A 17318-nucleotide genomic window follows, 5' to 3' on the forward strand; every position below is an offset into this window, starting at 1 on the left:
CGCCTTCCCCCGGCCCCGCGGCCCCTGAAGCGCCGTTTCCCGGCATCTGACCCCCCGCGGGCGGGGCGACGGTGCGCAGACCTTCCTTCTCTGACGGCCGAGGGTGCCACTGAGTGAGGAGCCGGTGGCTTTGAGGCCTCCGCGGACCTTTGTTAAGGTCTTGCTGACCATGTCTCTTTAGTTCTGAGCTCACATTGCAAGGACTCGACGGTAATATTGAGAACCGGCTGTTAAATGTAAGAACTGACAGGACCCCTCCGTGGCCTTATGCTGTGAAGCATCAGGAAAATCACATCTATAAACATTCTTTTTTTTTTTTCTAGAAGCTGGCTATTCCTAACTCTCAGAGTACAGCATCACTGGTGAGTCCAGAAAGGGCTTTTTCAGCATATAACTGGAGAAGACCCTTTATTTTCTATCCTGTTGTCTGGAGTGTTGCTTCATATTAAGTCCCAGACATCCTGGTCACATTCAGAAAGCATTATATTTCCATTTAGATCACTGCTACTAACATGATAAAAATTAGTCATGTATGTCAAATGTACAACTAAAATAGCTACTTCAGCTATGTGCGTGTGTACCTCCATGTTTTCAAAGGCCTGACATCATTCTGAGTGGATAGATACTCTTTATTTCATATAACATGTTTTCCTTTCACCAGTGCACATTGCCAGTGACAACATTTTTCTTTGTTATTTTGGTATGATTCATAACTTTGCTGTTAAATCCACACCTCATTTCTGCTGGCTATCCTTGCAGTCTTCCTTTTCGTAGCTCAGGGCCCACTGGGGTATGAGATTAGCATAATTCCAATATGGAGGATTTGCCTGTGCTTATCATGGCTGAATACACACGTCATTATCCACAGAGACAGAGGAGAGCCCTTCAGGCTGAAGGTCTCAGGGAGATCTTTGTGAACTCTCACAACCCTTTGTCTCGCTGACATTGGCATTTGGTTCTGCCTCAGTCACAGTGACTCCAGGAGGGAAGGTCTGTGTGAGTGATGGGATCCAAAAATATAATGGTGAGGTAATTTTTTCCCAGGATCTTTCAGTTCAGTTATTTTATATAGGAATGTCTCTGCCTGACCCTGAAGACTCGATTTCTTTTTCACTGTTCTTTCAAATGACTTGTCATTCCCTCTGCTTGAAATATATTCTTTTCACCTCTCTTCAGCTACAGGAAAAGGCGTTCAGTTCACTCTCTTTGCCACTTTGTCCCGCTTCATCTACACCATAGAAAGCATATTTTCCAGCACCATTTTGTAACACACACAGACACACTGAGGACACTTAAGTGTATATAAATGAGTATCTCCTCTATGGAAGGGATACGCTCCATGTAGTATACGTTTGTCACCCATTTGTCCATCTACCACTCTCACTGTACCTGTTCCTCAACCTTTTATAACTTGTCATGCTAAAGCCACATCCTAAAGCATGAAAAATGAGAGATGTTATGTCCAGAGAAAGCAATCAATAAATACACAGGAGAAAAATCCATTCAAAGCTCTCCAATTCAAAGATACCCCCTGGACCTGGTGAATCCCTGGCCTACAAATCACTAGGACCTAAGGCATCATTTTGATGAGATATCAGCTGTTGTTATTACACTCTTTTTTTTACTGGCCTCTGTCACAGATGGGATATCGGCCAAGATGGAACTTTCCTGTGAGTTACTCCGTTCTTCCAGTGTTGTGACCATAAGTGTCCATCCAGAATGCAATTCAAAGGGTAGCACAATCTCAGGGCTGCCCCACTCATATTGCCCATTCATTTCTCCCCACTCTGCATCCATGGTGATATTCCTAACTGCAGAAACGTGTTCTGCTACTACACTCTGTATTCTTCATCTGTCCTCTCCCAGACTTATGGACTGTGTGTCCCTGATACTAGCCCAGTAGAGCCAGTGTCTCCTTTAACACTGAAGAGACTATAACCAGATGACCCTCCTGCCCTAGGGAGAAGAAGATGACAATGCCCCTGCCCAAAACCCCAGAGCTAAGACCGTTCACCATGCTAGAAGAATAAGCACGTTGTAAAATGAAAAAAAGAAAAATGTAAATCTGAACCATTTTCAAGTGTAAGAACCTTTTATTTTCATTAGTGTCAAATGCAAACAAACATTCCTGTCCTCATCCACTGATGTGGCTGACAGCGGTAACCCTTGAAATCCCTTCCATGTACTCAAGCATGTCAAGGACTGTTTTCTTCTAAAGAATTAACAAAACAAGTACAAATTACACCTTTGCGTCCACTTAGGTTTTGGTTCTTTTTTTTCTTTAGTATTTTTTTCTTTTTTCTTCTTTTTTTTTTTCCTACAGGGAAGATATTTGTACAAAGGAACATGCATTAGATCTGGACAGTTAATATCAGAATTACCCAAAACATTTAATTTATTGATCAGCAGGCCCTTTTCTCAACAGCTTGGGGTAATTTGGGCTATTAAGTTTCCTTTCTTGTAGGTGTCTCCTATTGCAGTTTGGGTAAATCCAAAACCCCAGCTGGTTTCTCTTTATTTACCACCTCCATATAGCCGGACATAGGCTGATCCTTGCTCTTAGCTGCTCAGTGCTGGCCTTGTGCGCTGATCTTGCTAACCATACAATTAAATGTAAGATGTTACAAACTACTAACCTCAAACAGCACACAAAAGTGAACCTGTTATTCTACTTCTTATTTCATGCACGAATCAGCCAAAACTTGATTGCATTTGCAGTGTCCAAACCAGAAAAAAACTATGTCAGGAAGACCAAGATTTGGACTTAATACACTTACTACAGAAGCCAATCCTTCTTTCTGGGACCAGACCATACAAGGCAGGTTGCAGGCAAAATAGGTGAAATACATTATTCTTGAATCTGCCCATGGTGTATATATATATATATACTCTCATGAGCCTGTGAAGCCAGATTCCTGACTTCCTAACTGTCTGATAGCAGGAGTGCTGAGTGACTGGCCTCATTTGTATATTGTGGGGAAATCTGGGCACCAGCCGGCCCTTCCAGTGTCCCTGGCAGTCTGGATGACATCCTAACCAGGGACAGTACCACTCTGGCACCAGCCCACGGAATGCACAGCTGCAAACCACGTAGTGTAAAAAAACATAAGCTACTGCACAGCACTCTTACACACTGAACAACTCTTCAAAACTTTTTTGCTCCCTTCTATGGGAAGACAGCCAACCTATATTGCTGGTACCCAACTGCTACCTTGCGGTACTCCTGCTCTAGAAAGATGGCACAAGCAGCCTTATCTGGAGCCAGTATCTGCTTCACCCCCACACCTCTGAGGAAAACCGGCAAGGCAGCATCACTTAATGAGAGCATCTTCACATGTTGTGTGACACAATGCTTTGGCTCTCATCGATGGCAGAAGTCCAGCCTACACAGTGTCTGGGTGCCACCATCACTGCCTGTGTGGCAAAAAAAATGGGTTGTCTGCTAACCCAAATGTACCTGGAAGCTTGTCACATCAGCGCCTGGGGTGTCACCAGCCAGGGAGATGGCGGACTGCAGGCCAGCTGTGCTCGCGCTACGTGCCCAAGGACACTTTGTGCCCCCATAGGTACATGGCTCTGGCTGGAGGGGGCATGTGGGTTGGCCACATTGCTCCCTCCCTTTTACCAGCATTCACAGGAGCCCTGGCACACACACGGGACAGAGTGGCAGGCAGAAAGCACGCAGAAGTGTCAGGGTGTTGTGGGGAGGAAGAGTGGGTTGCTCGGCATTGCTCTGTGTGGGCTGCTCACCTCTCTGAGCAGCCAGGCTTCAGAGCTGATGGAGAGGCTGCTCTGAACGGACAGTGTGGTGCCACCCCTCCTTGGTGGAATTCACTACTGAATGCAGGTGAAGGAGAGGCACTGTCAATTCAGGAGGAGACCATTTCTTTGGGGAGCCATGGCTGATGGAGCTTCTGGTAATGTTGCTTACCTCTCATGGACAGTTTGCCTCAGGGCCTGGGGTCCTCAGTCACTGGTTGATGACTGCATTCAATGCATGCCAGGGTGGTCCAGAAGACAGTTTCTCAAGTGCCTGAGGTTAGTTTTAGAAGACCAAAGTACTTTAAGACATAAATAATTCTGTTCTTTGATATCTGACTGACAGTGAGGACCTTTTCTGTGCCTGTGTGTGAGAAAAGTAGAAACATGTTAACCTGGTAAACTCCCATACAGTAGAGGACAAAGTGCATCTTATTTCCTCATTAGCTTTTCTGGGAAGGGATTTGGCCCCCTGATTTTTTGCTGGGGTTTTTTTTTTTTGCTTTCCTAGGAAGGACATCTTTCCCAGTGCCTCCTAATTTCGGTCATATCCAAGTTTTGGACTATAGGTTTTCAATTCCCAAATGACATGCCATGACAATGATGAAGAGAGGCCACAATAGGTGCCCCAACCCTTAACCAAGAGTACAGGGAGGAGTGTGCAACATTCCAGGAAGCTGAGTCTATGGGGACAGTCATCCGATGCCCTATCCTATTTGTCCTGCCCACTGGAGATGCTCAGCCGTGCACTGGATTTAAAAGGCCTTGTGTGGCCTCAGTGCACTTAGGAGTCTTAAGAGCAGCAGCAGCAACATGAGTGTTATGAAGGCAGAGACTTGTTGGCTGAGCTGCAACAAGTTTGTAGTTTGGTAGGTACCACTTTAAAATTGTTTAGCTAAGGGTTAAAAGCAGTTAAACTGTGCTGGCTGGTTTGATCACAGGAGTTACTACATTTGTAACTCAAATGAAGGATGAAGTCACTGAGGGCAAGTAAGGCATGGGTGTAACACTAATAGGAGCGTAATCATGGTTGTAGGGAGTATTTACACCTCTTTCCTGCAGAACATGTATGCTGGAGTACAGCACATAATGCAAAGGCCTCACCTAAATCTCTCTGGAAATTATCACTTGAAGGAAGGAGAGGGGCTGTGGTGCACAGGCATCTCAGTTGCATTTCCTCCAGCTGTCCAAGAATGACTGACCACAGGACTCACCTACAGCAGGTAGAGCAGCCCATTAGCCACATTTGTGTGGCTAGCTCTCATGCTAATGCATCCTAACAAAATTTCTTGAGAAGAACCCTTACTGTGCTACCTCTCATTATTGCAAAAATATCTAAATATAACCCAGAGTTCATTTTCTTAGGAACAAGTACTGGCAGGTGCTAAACTGGAGATGGGAATGTTTGATAGCTCTCAAGTGCAGTGCCAGCCCTTGGCTGTGGTTCATTTGTCTCCTTGTTTATGCCAAGAGGTCTTAATAGATAACTGCAAAAGTTGGACAGACCCGGGTATCTGAAGGGAAGTGAGTTGCGGGGTTCAGATTGCAATCTTGTGCAGGTTTGTGATGTAGTGTGGCCTGCTGGCGTGCCCATGAGGTGAGAAGGATTGAAGTCATTCGGATGTAGGAGACATTACAGTGATGCTCTCTCCAAAAGTATCTCTGGAAATCCTGATATCGCTATTCTCCTCTTCTAATGAATAATGAGCTCTGCCTCCCTCCAGTCTCATTGGAAAAGCCAAACTGCATGTCAGAGTCTATGTGGCGCCTTCTTCATTAAGTCTTTCTACAACATCCTATACCAAAACCAGGATTATTTCCTTTTCTCATTTGCTCATCTGGAGGTGAAATTGCCATTCCTGCCTTTTATATAACCCTTCACCACATTTTTTCTTTGCCTGAGTACATCTATCCATTCCTTCTACACTATCTGCTCTGACTGCGGAGCAAATTCTTTTTAAAATTGCCAAATGCGCCTTGACTTTCCAAAATGTTCCTGCATACATTTCTTTCATGTAAAGGAGAACATGTGTCCCAATCAGCAATTCTACATTGCTGAAGATATTTTATGTCTTTGCTGCAAAGCCATGAAAACAGAAATATCAGAGCTTCTCTCTGTGTCACAAAATTTCTGAAGCTTATTTTAAGACAGTAGACTAACTGTTGGAGATCAGAAGCTGCTACACATATTCTTAGCTGTCCCTGTTGGGAACAGGGAGAGGGTAGCAACTGCTGGGAGAAAAGCCAGACAACTGGGATGGCGACCATTTTAGCCACCTCAATTCAGCCACCAATAAATGTGAATCAACACTCTGTGAAGCCACAGCTGAGGGCTGGAGTATTTAAATCTCCTCCAGTGAAGGTTACTGAAGTAAATATGTATGAGTTCAAAATAACAAGAGGAGGCAACGTGAGTTTCCATTTTGCTGACATGTCACTCATGGTCTACACTTTTCCCCTGTCTGTGTGCCATGAAGTGTCTTGGTAGCTGTTAAATGTCTTCTCCTCCCAGCACTGCTACTTTATTTCACTACGTGGTCAAGTCAGTGGAAAGTCTCATTCCTTAATTTACAAACACATGTAGGACACAGGCTTAAAAAATGTATTTATTTACTTCAGTTTTGGTAATTTCTGAAGGTATATCTTCAATACTGCATCCACTCCAATTTATTTCATTCCTGTATCCATATTTTATGCTACATAACTTTTACAAACAAGACTATGAACTTCCCAGTTTGATTAGCCCTTCTCTCAATTATCTTCCTGTTGAAGCATTTCAGAGCTTTAGGTGCACTTTTCCTGCAACCTTTTTTTTTTTTTTTCTGATACTTTTTGCTTCAAGGGTGCAGGTTGCAATTTTTCCCTTCATTGCATTTATTCACAGTTTTGTATTCACTGAAACCCAATTTTACAGCAAACTAAAATGTTTTCGTGTTACATACACATTCAGTATTTACAAAACAGCCATTGTAAATGAGGCAATGAAGTGGAAATAGGATTACACTTACCCCAAACTACCTTTTCATACAATCTGAAATTTTGGTTGCTAATACGTACCTAAATACTGTGTTCACGTTATATGTTATATCTGGCAATATCAAATGAAATCAGAGGGCAGGGCTGAAGTGTAGCCTTTGTGATTCTTAAATAACTACAAAAGGCAATGGATAATACACTTGTTTATAATCAGGTAAAGATTAATGGAATATTACTCCAGAGCTCTGTTCTGTTCAGAATATTACATCATCTTCCACTAAATATCGATACTGATTGAATTCTTCCTGGTTCTTTAGGAACGACCTATGGCCTACCTCTCTCTCCCCTTGTTAAAACTCAGGTTATCACAAAGTGCTCTACTTTTTGTCCTGAAAGCATTTCCTCACTTCAGTGATGGCTGTAAAATACATAAGGAAGAATTAGGTGGGTTTTATTTAGAGTGGGAAGAGGATTCAGAATTGGCGTTAGATAAACCTTTGTGCAGACATATTGTGTGAAACATGTAAAAAAAAAAAACCAAAAAAAAAACCCCCAAAACCCAAAACAAACAGTTAACACGCTTTTAAATTATACTATTATTAGAGAAAATACATAGCAAGATAATACTCTCTGGGAAGGAAGAGCATAACTACTAAACTGCTATTCTAGTCCTTGCACATCTTAAATTACTAGAGACCCAACAGATAATTTCAGTATCACCAGAAGTTTAGGAGGTTGCTTTCTTTTATAAGGCTGCAGTTTTGTAAAATCAGATATCAAATGACTGTTTACCTGAAATTCAAATGCAACGTGAAAAGCAAATAGCTTGATTTACTTAATAACTGGCACAGAAATTCATATGGAAAACAAACAAAAGAAAGAAAACACCCAGCACAAGGTAGCAGGGTAAGTTTGCCTCCCTTCTACTGAAATTCCAGGAAGACAAAATAAACCAACTGTGTGTTCATAAATCTCCAGATCTTAACAAATTGCTTATGGCTCTATAAAAAATGCAATAGGAGGTTGTACGAGACACTATTTCACTAGACTTTAGCGTTTTAGGAGGTAAAACACATGGTCAAAGGAACCGGTTCTTAATCCATATTCAGAGCTGAAAGAGGAGTTTGTGTTACTTCCTCCTCTGCAAAATCAATTTAAACTGTCAAAATAGCTTTAAATCGGCCGGTTTCAACTTCGACCCCAAGAAAACCCTCTAAAGAACCAGACTGGGCCGTTGCTGCAACATTTATGTCAAAAGGAAATTTTTAATTTGCAAGGAAAAACAAAAGTTTCTCTCTTCAGAGGTCTCTCCAGCAGCAGCACACGGGATTTATCGCCTCTCCTTTAACTCAGCCCGCGTGTTTGCGGCTGGAAACTCTCCCGAACGCAAGTACCTGCTCTTCTCCTCCCTCACCGGGGAAACGGGGCGATTTGGTGGCAGAAATTCCGAGGAAAATGCACTTTTGTGAGTCCAAAGAAACACAAATCGAGCACACCGAAGGGCTCCCCGGCCGTGCAGCGGGGCGGGCTCTGCAACGCACCAATCACCGCGCGGCTCCTCTCTAAAAATACGAGCATCTGACCCGCGCCAGCCCAATTGTGTTCGCCTGCTCCGCAGAGGACGCTGCCGCCGCCGCCGCCGCGATGTCCGAGCCCGCTCCCGCCGCCGCCCCCGATGCGCCCGCGCCCGGCGCCAAGGCCGCCGCCAAGAAGCCCAAGAAGGCGGCGGGCGGCTCCCGAGCCCGCAAGCCGGCGGGCCCCAGCGTCACCGAGCTGATCACCAAGGCCGTGTCCGCCTCCAAGGAGCGCAAGGGGCTCTCGCTCGCCGCGCTCAAGAAGGCGCTGGCCGCCGGCGGCTACGACGTGGAGAAGAACAACAGCCGCATCAAGCTGGGGCTCAAGAGCCTGGTCAGCAAGGGCACCCTGGTGCAGACCAAGGGCACCGGCGCCTCCGGCTCCTTTCGTCTCAACAAGAAGCCCGGCGAGGTGAAGGAAAAAGCCCCTAAGAAGCGGGCAGCCGCCGCCAAGCCCAAGAAGCCGGCGGCCAAGAAGCCCGCCGGCGCCGCCAAGAAGCCCAAGAAAGCGGCGGCCGTGAAGAAGAGCCCCAAGAAAGCGAAGAAGCCGGCGGCTGCCGCGGCCAAGAAAGCGGCCAAGAGCCCCAAGAAGGCGACCAAGGCAGGCCGCCCCAAGAAAGCAGCAAAGAGCCCGGCCAAGGCGAAGGCGGTGAAGCCCAAAGCAGCCAAGCCCAAGGCGGCCAAGCCCAAAGCAGCCAAGGCGAAGAAGGCGGCGCCTAAAAAGAAGTAAATTATAGTAGAAGAGTTCTGCTCTCCGTATTTTGTTATCCAACGGCTCTTTTAAGAGCCACCCACACTTTCCCTAAACGAGCTGAGGCACCGAGGTCGTCAGTAACCTGCAGCAAGGATCCAGTAATTCGTAAGTCGTCAGAGATCAATTGTGTCTTCTTTTCCCCTGCAATTACCGAAAGAAACGCTAACGAGCACGGTATAACGCGGCGGCTTTAGGGAAGTGTAGACTTTTACATCTTTTTTTTTTTTTTTGCCGAGTAATTGGTTTGATTACCAGGAAGCAATGTTTTATAATGTTTTGATAAACATCGGATGTACGTTTTTTTTAAGGATATATTTTGTAACAAAAGTAATGCAATTGCCGGGCACGCTACTACTGAGCCAAGTCTAATCTATTGTATTATTTCTCTGAAGGTGTCTCCTTAAAAAGTGGTGTGTCTGTTTGGGGGAGGAGGGGAGGGTTTCGTTACCGACCCGAAAATAGCCCTGAGCTCTCCCGTTCCTTTTGTTCCCGAGGAGAAAGAGCGAGCTTTAACTATTGAAAAAGCCCGCCCTGACCAAGGATTGGCCGGGGAGAGCCCGGCCCGCTGCCCCTTCCCCCCCTTCCCCGAAGACGATTACGCCCCGTATCTCTGGTGCTGGTTCAGCCACTCTCGGAAAAGGGCGGAAGAGGGGGGAGGGACGGGACCTCTCGCCGAAATACGGCGTTCCCGTGTTCTCTGGCTTTAGGACTAAACGCTAAAGAGCCCATCCCAGGAAAAAACTTGCTTTGAGAGGACATTTTGGCACGACTTTGCGGTAACAAAACCATGGAAAGCGTTGCTACTATCATCAGGCCAAAAATACTGTTAATAAACATGAAGAAAATAAGAAAAAGCACGGGTCGAGTAGTTCGTATGAACCGGTGTAACTATAGTACGGATAACTGAGCTCTCTTACGATTTTGTGGGTGGCTCTGAAAAGAGCCTTTGGATTATTTTCTCGGGAAGAGAAAACGTGCTGCCTTGGGCTCACTTGGCTTTAGCCTTGTGGCTGTCGGTCTTCTTGGGCAGCAGCACGGCCTGGATGTTGGGCAGCACCCCGCCCTGCGCGATGGTCACCTTGCCCAGCAGCTTGTTGAGCTCCTCGTCGTTGCGGATGGCCAGCTGCAGGTGCCGGGGGATGATGCGCGTCTTCTTGTTGTCGCGGGCCGCGTTGCCCGCCAGCTCCAGGATCTCGGCCGTCAGGTACTCCAGCACGGCCGCCAGGTACACCGGGGCGCCGGCGCCCACCCGCTCCGCGTAGTTGCCCTTGCGCAGCAGCCGGTGCACGCGGCCCACGGGGAACTGCAGCCCGGCCCGCGACGAGCGCGACTTGGCCTTGGCCCGCGCCTTCCCGCCCTGCTTCCCGCGGCCGGACATCCTTCCTTGCTGCTTTGCTTGCTTCCTCGCTCGCCTCTAAGAGCAACCAGCGACAGAACGCAGCAAAGCAGCCAGCGCACCTCAGCTATAGCCTCGCTGTTCCCACCTCGCCCCTTCGCTGATAGGCTGAGAAGTAGGTCTCCTCTGAGCAGCCAATGAGGTGGTGAATCGAATTCCGACCAATGAAAGACGGCTATAGGGGAGCTATGACGCGCGCTCGTGTTCTGGCCAATGAAAGTACGCAGAGGGAATGCTGCTCATTTGCATAAGGGAGCTATAAATACGTGGCACTCGGCTACTTTCACTCACTTCGTCTCTTTACGTTTGTCTGTGCCGCGGTTGGGGTCTGTGGGAGTCGCGCCTTTGCTGCCATGCCCGAGCCGGCCAAGTCCGCCCCCGCGCCCAAGAAGGGCTCCAAGAAAGCCGTCACCAAGACGCAGAAGAAGGGCGACAAGAAGCGCAAGAAGAGCCGCAAGGAGAGCTACTCGATCTACGTGTACAAGGTGCTGAAGCAGGTGCACCCCGACACGGGCATCTCGTCCAAGGCCATGGGCATCATGAACTCCTTCGTCAACGACATCTTCGAGCGCATCGCCGGCGAGGCCTCGCGCCTGGCGCACTACAACAAGCGCTCCACCATCACCTCGCGGGAGATCCAGACGGCCGTGCGGCTCCTGCTGCCCGGCGAGCTGGCCAAGCACGCCGTCTCCGAGGGCACCAAGGCCGTCACCAAGTACACCAGCTCCAAGTAGAGCGTCTCCCGGATCCGCAGTTCTAACCCAAAGGCTCTTTTAAGAGCCACCAAGTTTTCAATAAAAGGGCTGCACTGTCAATTCAAAGTGTGAGTTCTTACTTTACCGTCAGTTTTTTAAGTCCCACTTAAGGTTAATTTTGATGAATTAATTGTTCTCCAGTATTGTGTTGGGGAACATAGACTTTATCCGGGTAAGAAATGATCTGTTACAACTGAAATTCCTGTAACTAAAGCTTCTTTATTATTGTATTTTCTTTCTAAGTGGTAGTTTCCTTAGTTCTGTTACAGTTCTTTCTAAGATTGTGATGTTTATTTTCTTGTGCAGTACATCGCTATTAATTCTAAGTAAGTTCATGTTATATGCGTTGTAAATTGAAGGAAAAAAAAAGGCTGTAGTTTTCTAGTCGGGAAAGGATCAAAATTATTACTAATGGAAGCTGATCCACGTGCATCGTTGTAACTGCTATAACAATGTCTACCACTTGATGGTGCTCAGTCTTTTTTTGTAGCTGAAGTGACAGGTGGCTACAGGGTACAGTGAAAGAATTTGTGTAGTAGCAAGTGACATTTATCTTAATAAGCTTTTACCAATAGCCCAGTGATTAATACAGCATAGAAGTCCTGTCTAAAAGTTATTTATCTTCAGTTCTACTGTGCGTGTGATTTTTTTTTTTTTTTTTTTTAATAATAGCATGTATAGCTTCTCCCTACAACTGCTTTAGGTAGAGAATATTCCCTCTGTAACTAAAAACACAAAGTGAAGATGAATATTTTTTCATACCTATTTGACCTTTCCTGTATTTATATGTCATTAATTGTATTAAAACTACTAAAATCTAAGAAACTAGCCACTATGGGCTGGCTTTGTAAACTATCAGAGTTTATCATATAGCTACTAATCAGCTCTAAAGTCTTTCAGCCTCAATCCGCAGGCTTTCTAAATCACTCCACCTCATTCCTGGGTAATTAGATGCTGCTGTAGATGCAGATCAAAGCCAGTATTGCCTTATCTCAAACGGGATCTGAATAATCCTGCATTCTAAGCATATTCTGTGGATTTCTGAACACACTTACTTCATACAGGGACCACAGAATCACAACAGTCAACCTTTCCCGTACTGACTGCATGTTTGGTAGTACAGGTACAGAGAGAGGCACAAGGTGTCTCTTTAATCTGTCACTAATTTAGCAGTTACTTTCAGCTTGAAGGCTGATGGGCACCTCTTGGATGGGATTTCAGGTATCGAGTGGCAAGAGGCATCCTCCATACTCTGTTTTTTAGCAGCTTCAAAAGGAGATTAGAGATCTGCTTTCCAAGTGCCTTAGTGCAAACTGAAACATAGTTTGCACATTCTGGGCCTCTGTATAAGTCTAATACCTAAAAAGATTAATAAACCATGGCATATTTCAGTCTCCAGGTTTTTGCGTAAGGGGATATGTGGGTCACTAGAAAGGGACTTTAGAAAATGTCATATACTAAAAGTGCATATTTTGACAGCGATGATGATCATCAGAAGAATTTGTCAGTGGCTATTATTCTCTATAATCAGTCACATAAAAGTCAAATTTAATTATCGTGTCCTAAAAAAAAAGACCCTAGTTCAAACTACAGCTACCGCAGGGCAGCCCTGTTGCCTGAGTTGAAGTAGAAGCCTGGTGGTACCTTTTGGCCTCCCAGCTCAGGAATCCATAAGCGTTCTTTTTGCCTTTCCTGTCTTTGTATGCTGCATGCTGCACACTTCATTAACATAGCTTTCACAGAAATTTCAGGTTTTGGGGGGAGGGGGGTTGTTGTTTGTTTTGTTTTTTAAAGGCTGTTTCAGTATGTGAAATTGTTTCTAAGGCTCCTGGAACTCTTCATGCAACAGAAAAGAAAATGTTGCTTATGATTGCTACTTCCAATCTCAGTATGAATGATAAAGCAATATTAGGGACTATAATGTGAACATAGCATTTCCACCTGCACATGCATGTCATCAGATCTGATTCTATCATATCCGTTATTTTTCTATTAGTGCTGTGACCAAAGTCTCTGACATGACAAAAACCAACTACAATGGAAAATTTTGTGTGCTTGTTCTTTTAACCAAAGATAAAAGTAGGAGTTAGGCTTAGTAAATATAACAAACATAACAATTTTATCCCACAGGAGGATGAACGTGCAAAATTAATAAAGCAAATAATGTGCATATAGAATCATATGACAGCATATTCTTCCATCAATCATGCTCTTTAATGTTCTTTTCTATTCAGTCCAAAGTAGTGTTCTTTAAATCCACTCTACCCAGATGACATCACCCAACAGCAGTAAGATGGCACAGCGTTCAAATACATCATCCTGGTGTAGCAGGAATTATGCTGCTGCCACCTACACCACGGTAGGAATTATGTGCGCGCCACCTCAACAGGGCTCGGCCCTACGCTCCTGCTCCAAGAAGACATCTCCAATCCGCTGAGTAAATAAGTGGTTTATTTACCCCACGTGCAGAGCAGTTCAAGCCGGGTTCCTCCAAAGAGGGACCCCCTACCCCAGACCGTCCCCCCAGTTGTACCTGTACCACCCGTCACCCAAACCCCAAGTCTAGTCACTTAATTCTGGTCTGTGGTCTCTTGACTTATTGGTTTTGCTGTTCGCTGGACTGGCCACCTTCTGAAGTTACCTCATTCTCTTGGAATTGTTTCCTTGGTCCTTATCTTCTTCATTCTGCTTGTATTTGCCGGTTTCAGCTAGTTCTGTGTTGGCAGCATTAGTTTGAACAAAATGTTTACTCTCAGCCACCTCTTGTGGCCTAAGGCTTCAACTACTTTATCTTCTAGTGCTAAACCAGGCTATTAGTCCTAACAATTCTCAACACTGGGAAGTGCTAGAATACATAATCTTTAAACAGGACCTTTGTGCTGTATTTTTATCTACCCTCCATGTCTATCTTCAAAATACCTCTTTATTCACAGCAACTGAAGTATAGGATATAGGGTATATTTATTTTTGGTTATACAAACATTTTTGTCAAAATTCTTTTTTTTAATATCAGCAACCTTTTGTATATCAAATTAACAGTTACATTACAGTTTAGTCCTGTAGTGGATAACCAGCTGTAAAGAACACTGAAGAACAGTCTGAACAGTTACAAAAAAATTCCCCTATCTTATTTTTAATGGAATAATAAAGTTAGCAGCATTCTTGGAAAGACTTATACCTTCACTAGATCAGCATACCTACAGGAAAATTTATATTTATAAATCATCATGTTTAAAAAAAAAAAAAGTGCTTTTATTTCTGCAAAAACGAAATACACCAACTGGGTAAACAAATAACTGTATTCTCTAGTTAACTGACCGGACAGTGAATCAGAAACGAGAAATAAATGCCATACACCTGATCCAAAACCTGAACAAATCACACACTGGCTATAGCAATTTTATACTATTTCCTGCTCTTTTTTTTAATGGAGTAAATCAATACCCTCTCCTCTACTTATGAAATTGTTTTTCCTAATGGCCGGAGATTATAATTACTCAACACATGGGGCAAATTATTGCTATGTCATTTTCCCAGAGACTTTTTTTTCCAGTTTTAATAAAAAAGAATATATTTCAAAATAATTAGCCTTGAGGGAGAAAGTATCAACTGCAGCTAGGGAAAAAGATTCAGTCTTACATACACCTTGATGTAATGCTTTTGGCCAGTGATGAAAATGTTCCTGGTTCACATTGTAAAGGAAAAACTTGAGTCCTTGAGCTCCAAAAACCTGGTCTTGGGGTTGTGCTGTATCAGAGCACAGCGCAGCTCAAGAGGTGGCACAAATCTCACTGGAGAAGAGGGCTGGAAGTAGAGGGGGAGGGAGCTGCGAACACCCCTTCTGCCTTCCCCGCTCACTTACCTACAAGGAAGGAAGCAGCGTTACAGTGAGCGGGGGCAGCTCTTTCCTCGGGGACTGGGGTCAGAACCAGAGGCCTGTGTAGGTGGAAAGGGTCTTTTAGGTTTTGGTTTGCATTTCTTTGGTGGCTGCAAAGAACTAAATTATTTGATGGCCTGTCCTGATGGAGATGTGGTTGCAAAAGCATTCCTTGTCAAAAATGATATGAAGTATTAATCACAAAGGTTCTTACATTCATTTTTTAACACAGAAAAGCTCACAAGCAATTCTGGACATACTTGCGTTTTAAAAATAGAAAGTAAGTAGTTTGTGTATGAAAGGAGTATCAGGACAGCTTGTAATTTTCATCACCAGTAAAATCCACAACCTTTTTTTGTACTTGTAGTCCTGCTTGCATTGCGTGTAGATTTTGTGCTTGGAAGGGTCATAGGAAAATGGAAGAAATAATTCCCAAAATAGGAAGATGGCACACACGGAGAATTACAACTGAAATTTGGACTTCAGACAGAGTAAGGGATCTTGCACTACCTTTATGCAGCATCAGAGCTATGAAGAAATGCATGCATCTCTTGTGTGCATCCCCTTTTCCTTTTGCAGCAAGTAGCAGCCACTGCAACGCGAAACAATCCAAACACTGCACGTGATAAAGTGTTTTTTGCCTTGTGCGCTTGGGACACAGCAAGGTTAGCATGTTTCATCATCCTGCTTAGAAAAGAGGAGAAGAATTGCCATAGCAATATCATAGCCCCAATCTTTCTACACATTGAAATAATCTTTAAATAGGGCTGCCACCTCCTGTGCTCCAAGCACCAGCAGACCGGACTGACCGGATCACAGGCAAAGCCGGGTCCCTGGGCTCAACTGAGCTGGCTCTGGAAGCCCAGACAATTTCTCTGAATTGGTTCCACTCCCTACATGCCGGAGCTTTTAAACTCTGCCTTTTGAAATTGCTGGTACAAATCCTATGGAAGAAGGGAAATGGCCACATGGGTGTAAGGCGCATTTAGCTCCTCGAGTTTTAACGTTAATCGATACTTAAATGTCACGCAAAACCTCATGGGACGTGTATCTGTTGTACTCCAGACTTACAGAAGCAGCCTCTAGTTGTGCATTTATTGACGGGACAAAAATCAAACAATAAGTGTTTCTGAAACGTTGATAAAGACAGTCAGAGCGATTAACCCTTTTCATAACACCATGAAGGCAGATAAGTCTTTCACACTTTTTTTCATTCTTACAGTATTTTCCACCTGAGAACATTTGCATGAAAGACGGTATTTCTCAGCAGGAAATGGCACAGGGTATAAACAACAGGGGATATCAGGAAGCTTCAGAACTACCGGGATTTATTTACAGCATTTGTCCGAACTGAATACTGCGGGCTCTTCCCCTTCCCCTACAGGTTTATTTCTTGACAATGACAGAGTTAAAAACACCTCAGCTGGTGAAAAAGTGAAAAGGAAATAGCTTCTTTCTGCGTTTAGAAATGCGGGGCCCTGCTCCGGCCTCCCCGGGGGCAGCCGACCCTTCCCTTTCCCTTCTCCCCCAGTTCCCCGGAGCCCGTTGCGGGGCGGGGGGTGCCGGGTCCCGCAAAGCGGCGCAGCCCGCGCAGCCTCCGACCCCCGCACGGCCCCATCCCCTCTGCGGCCGCCTCCTGGGCCCGGCCCGGCCCCCTCCCCGCTTCTCCTCCCGGAATGCGCCGTCTTACGCCGCACTCCCCCCTTCGACCTGGCCGCAACGGAGCCCGGCTCCCTCCTCCCCCGGGGGAGGGTCGGTCCTTGAAACCCCGGCACCGGCACCGGCGCGGGGGGCGGGAAAATCTGCGTTTGCCACGGCCGGACCGACAAAGCCGGAGGGTTTCGCCGTCGCTGGAGAAGCGAGGGGTCCCGCTGGGGCCCGTCCGCTCCGTTTTCCGCCACCCGCTGCGTTTACGCAGCGACGAGATCATTCGGCTTCAGCCTAAACTCTCCCCCGTTAACGTGCCCAAGTTAAACTCGTGGGATTAAATCACGCAGTTAAACCCAACACTGCTTCGTAGACAGGAAAAGCCCCCTGAGTGTTTCGGTTCTTTTTCTGCTTCCCTCTCTCAAGGAATAAAACGCCCAACGAAGAAACAAATTCATACATAATTAATTCGTTTCGGTGAGCAGCCAGCCCTTCAGTCCGGGTGCCACTGGGCGGTCCGCCGGCCGAAAGAGCCCACGTCCCCCTGTCCTGAGGCGCGGGGGGAGCGGCGGGCTGGGGG

The 17318-nt window shown here is 45.6% G+C and overlaps 3 protein-coding genes across 3 annotated transcripts; 2 read left to right on the forward strand and 1 right to left on the reverse strand.

The window, feature by feature from the left end:
- Nucleotides 1–7332: 7332 nt before the first annotated feature.
- LOC104832848 (histone H1.01) lies at nt 7333–9703 on the forward strand. The gene has a single exon (XM_010569229.1). The coding sequence runs from the start codon at nt 8380–8382 to the stop codon at nt 9037–9039; it is 660 nt and encodes a 219-aa protein (XP_010567531.1). The 5' UTR covers nt 7333–8379; the 3' UTR covers nt 9040–9703.
- LOC104832847 (histone H2A-IV) lies at nt 9279–10457 on the reverse strand. Its single transcript, XM_010569228.1, has one exon. The coding sequence runs from the start codon at nt 10439–10441 to the stop codon at nt 10052–10054; it is 390 nt and encodes a 129-aa protein (XP_010567530.1). The 5' UTR covers nt 10442–10457; the 3' UTR covers nt 9279–10051.
- A 321-nt stretch (nt 10458–10778) lies between these two features.
- Nucleotides 10779–11377, forward strand: LOC104832849 (histone H2B 1/2/3/4/6). Its single transcript, XM_010569230.1, has one exon. The coding sequence runs from the start codon at nt 10813–10815 to the stop codon at nt 11191–11193; it is 381 nt and encodes a 126-aa protein (XP_010567532.1). The 5' UTR covers nt 10779–10812; the 3' UTR covers nt 11194–11377.
- Nucleotides 11378–17318: the final 5941 nt, after the last annotated feature.

Source organism: Haliaeetus leucocephalus, unplaced genomic scaffold (assembly GCF_000737465.1).
Source record: "Haliaeetus leucocephalus isolate CR32 unplaced genomic scaffold, Haliaeetus_leucocephalus-4.0 Scaffold264, whole genome shotgun sequence".
Taxonomy (NCBI): domain Eukaryota; kingdom Metazoa; phylum Chordata; class Aves; order Accipitriformes; family Accipitridae; genus Haliaeetus; species Haliaeetus leucocephalus.

What these genes read in the sequence shown, in the direction of transcription:
- LOC104832847 (XM_010569228.1), bottom strand. Translation starts at nt 10,441, where the DNA reads ATGTCCGGCCGCGGGAAGCAGGGCGGGAAGGCGCGGGCCAAGGCCAAG.
- LOC104832848 (XM_010569229.1), top strand. Translation starts at nt 8,380, where the DNA reads ATGTCCGAGCCCGCTCCCGCCGCCGCCCCCGATGCGCCCGCGCCCGGC.
- LOC104832849 (XM_010569230.1), top strand. Translation starts at nt 10,813, where the DNA reads ATGCCCGAGCCGGCCAAGTCCGCCCCCGCGCCCAAGAAGGGCTCCAAG.